The following is an 8,080-nucleotide window of genomic DNA, read 5'->3' on the forward strand; positions in this document are numbered from 1 at the left end:
AACAAATAAAAAATCATAACTCAAAATATAAACGAATAACGAAAAAAGTAAAAAAACCAAAATATTTTCGCCATTAACCTCGTTCATCAAAAAAAAAAAACCCGACAAATTAACCGAAACCGAAATGTCGACGAAAAAAAATCAAAAACCTTAATCGACCCGTCTAGTGCGAAAACTCGAAAGAAACCGAAACCCAACCCGTCCAGTGCTAAAACTCGTGTCGGCACGAAAGCTGATCCGAGCCGAAACCTAAACCGACATCGTTCCAATCTAAAACCCGTTTCAACCCAAACATGTCACTTTTCCTTAAGACACTAACCCACATCGACCCATGTAGTTAAATTTGTCAACCTATTTTTACCCAAAAATAAGAATGTGGAATTTCAAGTGACCCATTTTGACCCATTTAATTAAAACTTATGACCCAAATCAACCCATTTGAATTTTAAAACAACCCAAATTGACCCATTTGGAATGGTTTGAGTCAAGGTTGCCACCTCTACGAAAAAGTTATAAACGTTATAAAATGATGGGGTATTAATATGTGTCTTGCATGTGGAGAGAGAAAATATGTACAATTACCTCTATACCCTTTTTCTTTTGGTCCCCACTTGACACGTGTCAATTGTTTATGGCTTCTCACACTTCTCATTTTTGTTACACTTTGTAGAATAACTTTACCCTTTAATTTAATTAATTTAATTTGTTTTACTAATAAAATTTAATGTGCATAAACTTATAAAAAACCAATATTTTAAAATAAATCATGTTTTAGACGATGTCAAAACTTGGATGAAAAATGCAGAGGGGCCCGAGTTATCCTTATATTTTGCCACTGGTTTTAAGACTTAGTACTACGGTGGTCATTGGCGTCCTTCACCCTTCACATTGGTCCATTTGATGAGGTTGCAGGTAAAATGAGGCTTTGGCGTGAGAGGTTGCGTCCAGTTGATAAGAGAGGAAGGAGGGGCGCGCCACGGGCGTGATGGTTGAAGGTTGGGTGAGGTGACAGAGATAGAGAGTGGTGCCCCCACCCCACCACAACACTTGGTCTAAGTGTTGTAATATATATCGTATTTTTCTAGGAGCACTCCCTATCCTCTTGTCCATATCCACGATCCTTTGGTGTTCATTGCTGCAATGTAATTCCAATGCCTCTACCCGACCAAGTGTTATGGAGGTGGGGTGCCACATCACTTGACATTCAACCTTAAAACCATTACACCCCAATGGCGCCAGTATTCTCCCTCACCAACTCACTAACGTCCAAGAGGGCTTTTGTGGGTCCATCCCTATTTCAGCCAATAACTTTTGCTTTTCTTTGATTATAGACTCTAGTTTTGGTGTTCGATTTCACATTTATATTTTCATGTTTCGATTTTCTTTTCTAGCTTCTTGCTAGTTTTTAGTGGAATATAATTTGTTAAGTTTTTATAGGAATATAGTTTCTTTTGCCATTAAAAAAACAAAAAAATATGTTCGCCTTCTTAAGTTTGGCCTCAGTATGTTCTCTCCTTTTTCCCGGCTTTGACTAGTCCGCCAAATTAATATGTTTCAAACCATCAAGATTATAGCACCTTTTATTCAGAAGCTTATATTCTTATTTTCATAATTCATAATGTTACACCAAAAAAAGGTTAAAATGGAGCTACAACACTCAATTGAATGAAACTTTTAGTGATGCCTTGAAAAACACAAAACAGACAACTTAACAAGTAAAACAAACATCAAGAAACCACGGAAGGTGTTGTTCCATCTTCAACAGGTGGCGGATCAAGCAGGCGTACAGTTCTTGGAAGCACGAATTCAGCAAAAACTGGATAATGTGAAGACGGGTATCGGCCGTCAATGTTATCGTTCACTACTTCACATAAAACGGGCACCAATGATCGCCCTCTGAACAGAATCCAGTCTATGTGTAAATCTTGAGTTTGGCGATCCCAGCACAAGCAAAGGGCCCGGAATATTAATTTTAGAAACTCCATGGCTCCTTGTTTGTTACCTAAAACGGTCAAAAAGGCAGGTTACATAACAGGTCAGGGTGGGTCTTTGTTACGGGTCAAAAGAGTTGAGTTGACCCAAAACCCTTATTCCATGTTTTTTTTTTACTTTTCTAGTAATAACTAATGTGGCAAATAAGATTACATTATGTATTAATTAAATATAAAATGATTTATGAGGTTTTGTGCATTAATAATAGGGGTGTAAACGAGCCAAGCATAATCTCGACTAGGCTTGAGCTCAGCTCGTTTCAAACTCTATTTCAAAAGCTCGAGCTCAGTTCGTGAGTAGTTTTTAAGCTCGAGCTCGGCTCAGCTCAACTTGTTTATTATGAATTAATTACTTTATCTGTATTCATAATTATTTATATATATATTAAAATACGATTTTTATATATTACAGAAAATATATATTATTTAGTTATGTTATCAGAATTTTATGCACAATAATTATTATTGTACAAATATATATTTAATATCTCTAATAAAAGCATATAACGCTTGTACAGGCTCGCGAACAGCTCGGACTCATTTACGCTCTGCTTGATTTGAGCTTTAGGTGAGCTGATCTTGAGTAGCTCACGAGAGGCTTGGCTCGTTTACAGCACTAACTAAATATTCAGTTTTCGTTTTAAGAATAGCCTTTATTATTTTACCCGTTTGGCCGTAAGAAGCTAAAAAACATAATCCAAATCAAGAAGTAACGGTTAAAAGTTCAAATTTTCACTTATATAATAGTTCAATGTAAAAATACGTACCTTTAAATCCATGATACGTGCGTATTAGTGACATATTTTTTCTCAACCGAGCATTAGGCCACGCATCTCTCATATCACCTACAGCACCATGTTCTCTGAAGACCGTTACAAAAAAAGAATTAGTACTTAGTCACAAAATTGACTTTTAAGTCATATGGTATCTTTACTTTTGTGATTACCTTGATCTCCCAAGAAGAAAGCGTCCCGTGGTTGACTCTTTTTGTGTATTAAAGCCTCCACAATATAGAACTGGCAAGCTAGGAGGCAACGATGCGATATGCTGCCATGTCAGCAACGCACTTCGTCTACGAGCGCGCGGACTAAACTCGTCCATATTCGTGTTCACTATTTGGAAAGAAAAACCAGGCGGCTCAACTCCTTTCAGTTGAAACGTGTAAATTTTTTGTTAAGAAAAAACATCATTGAGCAACCAAACGTCACAAGAAAATTACATTAATGTGTTTTTATAGATTATAATAACCACATATATGCTAGAAAAGGATATTGCCCATGTTGCAATGCATGGGGATACGCTTCCCCATGACATGCTTCCGGGGACCGAAGGTGATTCTGACAGCCAAAACGTCCCGCCTTCTAATAACTCCACCTATTATGAAGGAATATATATATATAATTCATATGATAGTAATCAATATTAAAGATTTAAGTTTTCTTTTTCTTTTTTCCCCGTAGAATGAGTGCATGATGCATTTATTACCTTTTCCTTGTCATAGAAAATGGTGCAACATTGATCTGCAACGTCTTCCGATCCTTTCCTTGAAATACCAGATTGATCATAACCTTGTATGTGTAACAAAAATAATCCCGATTTAGTAACATTTAAGATATCATTTGCAATCTTTTCATCACGGCTTCAGTAATATATAGAATGGAATCCATATTACATTAATCTTTTACACGCCTTTGTCCTCCTCGAAAAGGCATTACTTTCTATTATGGGTTGTCTCAAGTAGGGGTGAGCACGGTTCGGTTTGGTTTGGTTATTGGGTGAAACCGAAACCAAAGCTATCGGTTATTTTAGAATACCAACCGATCGGTTTTCGGTTATTTTCGGTTTTTGGTTTTTTATTGTGAGTAGACATTACAAAAAAAAAAAGAATTAAAAAAATAGAGTACCCCATATATATTGAATTCAAAATACTGAAATAGGCACGTGTTACGTGGAACCAAACAAATACAAAGTTGTTTGAGTAGCAGAGTTTAAAACTTAACAAAATTCTTAATAAAAAAAACACTAAAAGTTTGGCCCGATCTTCATTCATTATCTTATTCATCTTCAAATTTTAGACTCAATCTTCATCATCTTCATAATCTTCATCACCGTCAGTGGTAGATTCTTTTGGTGTTTTGTTTCCGGCCATAACATCTTAAAAAAACACGTAGAAAACATAGGTTCGATTAGTCGGTTCGGTTCGGGTTTTTTCAGTTTTATTAAAATGGATAACCGAACCTAAACCCAAAAATTGGGTTTTCGAAAAACTAAAAAATTAACCGTCGGGTTAATGCTTCGGTTCGGTTTTTTCGGTTTTCTGCTCACCCCTTCTCAAGCATACACAAGTTTCTTTGCTATTTTACTAAAAAAATATTATTTTCTTCTTAATTTACCTATTTGTCAAGAGTTATTTAAATCTTCGTTTAATAAACAGAGTCATGTTGAAATTGACAATTATGTAGAAGTTCGGGCAGATTCGTGCAAGTGGAAAGTAGCCACAAAATTTTGTGTGACAAGAGGTACTCAACAAAATTAAGAGTCTCAGTCTTGTCACACAAAATTCCTGTGGCTACTTTCCACTTGTCACAAGAGACTCAACACGATTAAGAGGGAAATTCTATCGGGTTACAGTTCGCTAGCTATGTTTTACGGAACCGATTACCATCAAGAAGACCCAAGCACGAAAGCTGGTCGTAGCAGAGATGAGAATGTTAAGGTGGATCAGTGGGCACACAAGGTTGGGCCAAATAAGGAATAAAGTTATTGGGACAAACTGGTTGTGGCACACTTTTCGAATAAGATAAAGGAAGGGCGGTTGAGATGGTTCGGGCATATGCAGAGGAGACACAGATGATGGCACCTGTAAGAAGCGTGGAAACTGGAAACCCTCATAGAGGAGGGGAAGAGGAGCAGAGGCGAACCCAAACTGACATGAGATGACCAAATTAAGAAGGATTTGTTGTTAAACCCTCACATGGGATGACTAAATTATGCATTTTGTTGCTAGTATTTATATGAAACTGAGAAGGTGGGTCAACGGAACTGGTTATGTAGGAGTCGAGATCAAGACCAATGCTTTCTGCCTGAGATATTACCGGGTATATTTGTTGGCTTTTTATCAATTTATGCGTCAAGTCAAAAGTCGCAACTATTATGGGACATGGGAAGCATCATAAAATGGGATAGAGCCTAGAGGTGATAACTGTGAGAACCCGTTACTAGTAAACCGACGGGATCTCGCCAATACCCAGCTAACCAGTAGGACCACGTAAAATGCACTTGCGTTATGTGGCCTTCAATGATGTGAAAGGCTGAAAACTAGTGGACAATGGAAGTGACCCTGTGGTACCTCTAACGGACTCGGGCTTACCACTTTCCCACCCCTTAAGGTTACTCCAAAAGATTTCATAACGCCTAATTTACTCGAATCAAATCCTCACCCTAACATTAACCATAACTTGTTCGGTCCACTAGGAAAGTAAGTGAATATCATGAAACATTTAGTTCATATACTATCTAACAACTATCACAATCATTTCAACATGGTCTCGAACATAGTCCAAACTTCACAGTTCACATTGACTAAATGTTTAAGCTATATATAGGCGTACGGGGGCTTATATTAACTAATATACACCCAAATCAGCAGAATCACAGTTATTTGCAGCAAAGATCTATTTTAAATTAAAACAGTAAAAAAAAAATAAAAAAAATTAATGATAACCTGGCAAGCATTGTTGAAGATACTCCAACTGAGACTTGACACCTATCAACAAAAAGAGTAAAGTTTCCATTTTTAAATCAATAAAATCAGAAAAAGAAACAAACCCAGTTTCAAAAACACAAATCAATCAACACCCAGATACTGATTTCCCAAAACCCACAAATCAAGATTATGTTTCTTGAAGATCTGCATACCTTGTTGAGTGCAGAGTATGATCGGCGAGTAACTAGTGATGACACTAACACACAAATCTTTCCTCTTATCCCAGCAATTTGGACCATCTTCAGGCTGATCTTCAAGCAGATTGAAGGTCATTACAGTTAAAGAAACACTCATTTTGATTGCTAACTTTAAGCTGATCCCAGATCCCCTCACATGGCGTTTGATTGAAGAAAACAAAGAAAATGAATTGGGTACTAGAAGACGCTACAGCTGTCTGGACTTGGATTTTTGAAATTGTTCCAAATTATGAAGACTTTGATTAAAGGTGCTCACTTTGTACAAATCTTTTTAAACACTTGGTTGGTTCTAGAAATAAATAATTTAGGTGTGGTGGTTTTTTTATTAAAGTGAATATAAGGTAAAGTATTTGTCATTTGACTATTTTGTGTACTCATAACAAATTTTGAAGGCACTTTTATAGGTTTTTTAATCTTTTATTATTAAATAACACCAGACGAGTGGTGTCATCGTTTTAATTTATTGGAGATGGGAAGCATGTTGAATAATTTTTGTATAAAACCCAATAAATCAGTTAATTAAACGAGTCTGGAAATTGTATGTAATTTCAGATGTAGAAATTGAAACATGGATTATTATCTATTATCTGAATTACGATGTTGCATAACATATTTTTTATGTTGTATATGGTGGTAATATATAATTCTCTATATATTAAATCGTATACTCTTGCTTATTACTAAATAATAAGTAGGGGATGCTAAAAATCTACTGTTAACTAAAACATTTTTATGAGCACATTACATCTCGTGCATGAAAAGCAATGTGCTTTGCACTCGTGTTTAGACCATGTCGTCTCGGTGTGATTCTCGCTTTTTTAAAACCAAATATATACGATAATATATATTACTTAGTTACCTTTATCATAACTTCATATACTATAACATTATATGTAATTATATACTAAATAAAAGTTATGTAATGATAGTTGCGTTTAGGCTAGCGACTCAACTCGATCTCGATAATTGAGGTTGAGGCTCGAACTCATTTAAGTTTGGCTCGATTCGAGCTTTTAGCGAGCCGATTTTGAGCATCTCACAAGTAGCTTCCCTTGTTTACAACCCTAATTGCAAAGCAACTTCTACTCAAATGATCATGGAGGAGAGCTAAGACGAAGAACCGGGAGAGATGTAAGGATCTTGAATGGATTAGATGGTGTAAATCTCAATCTTAAGGCCCTTCAATCGCTTATATGGATTGAAGGTTTGGTGTAATATATTGTACATATTTTAGTTCGTTGCTAAGATTTTGTTTAAATTGTATAAGTACTAGTAAAAAAAACTTAATGGGTAAACCCTTACACTTAAATTTGCAGCATTAGGCCGGTTTGACAAACATTTTCTAACTACACTTCTGTTCAATTTGGTGATGTAAACAGGTTTCCAGAATAACTAAAATCGATAGCTTTTATTAATATGTATAAAAAGTAATAAAGAGGGTTTGTACATGTTATACTATGTTAGAAACCTGTTTATTATACAAGTTGAATATAGGAAATGATATGTGGGTGAAAGATTGTGTATTAAACGTTTAATTTCGTGGGATTTAGTTAGTTAAATATATCGAACACGAGTACTTTGAGTGTGTTTGTGGTTACTTGAATGTGTTTGTAGTTACAGGTGTGCGGAGCTTAATGGAGCTTAATCGGAACTAATTTGGAGTGCTTAAGGATGGATGAATCGCGATTATACGAAGAGAGGTGATCCGGAGCTTAACTGGGCGATCAAGAATCAAAGGAAACGAGAAAACGGAGAACCGAAGCAGGGCAAGCCATAGGCTACGCCTCCCAGGCCGTAGCCTACGGCCTAAAGGAAGGCGTAAGGTAGCAGCAGACAGCCGTAAGCTACGGCAGTCTGGCCGTAGGCTACGGCGGTCCATCCGTAGCTTACGGCGTCCCGACTGTAGCTTACGGCCAGGTCTGACGGAAAACAGGTTTTTGGTTATTTTTATGCCATATTTAAGGATAAAAACCCTAAGGTCGATATCATTCATTATTCACTAGTTTTGGGACTTCTTGGAGGCCACTTTACACCACCATAACACATCCTAATCACACGATTGATCCATGAAATCCTTCCCCAACATCATAATCAAGAGAATGAAGATCGAGATGCAAGGCTAAAGA

At 36.5% G+C, this 8,080-nt stretch overlaps 1 protein-coding gene across 1 annotated transcript; it reads right to left on the reverse strand.

The window, feature by feature from the left end:
• Window positions 1-1,596: 1,596 nt before the first annotated feature.
• LOC143588729 (uncharacterized) lies at window positions 1,597-6,096 on the reverse strand. Its single transcript, XM_077069656.1, has 7 exons — window positions 5,910-6,096; window positions 5,716-5,757; window positions 3,477-3,559; window positions 3,263-3,365; window positions 2,938-3,151; window positions 2,759-2,853; window positions 1,597-2,002 (listed from the first exon to the last, which is right to left on the reverse strand). The coding sequence occupies exons 1-7, from the start codon at window positions 6,049-6,051 to the stop codon at window positions 1,728-1,730; spliced, it is 954 nt and encodes a 317-aa protein (XP_076925771.1). The 5' UTR covers window positions 6,052-6,096; the 3' UTR covers window positions 1,597-1,727.
• Between the last annotated feature and the right edge of the window lie 1,984 nt (window positions 6,097-8,080).

This window comes from Bidens hawaiensis, unplaced genomic scaffold (assembly GCF_021521415.1).
Source record: "Bidens hawaiensis isolate Kalapana, Puna unplaced genomic scaffold, B.hawaiensis_p1.1 tig00036739_1, whole genome shotgun sequence".
Lineage (NCBI taxonomy): Eukaryota > Viridiplantae > Streptophyta > Magnoliopsida > Asterales > Asteraceae > Bidens > Bidens hawaiensis.

Coding starts and splice junctions, on each gene's coding strand:
- LOC143588729 (XM_077069656.1), bottom strand. CDS start 6,051: ATGAGTGTTTCTTTAACTGTAATGACCTTCAATCTGCTTGAAGATCAG. Junction 2,854..2,937: donor TTTCTTCTTGGGAGATCAAG/GTAATCACAAAA, acceptor AACGGTCTTCAG/AGAACATGGTGCTGTAGGTG. Junction 2,003..2,758: donor CACGTATCATGGATTTAAAG/GTACGTATTTTT, acceptor TGACCGTTTTAG/GTAACAAACAAGGAGCCATG.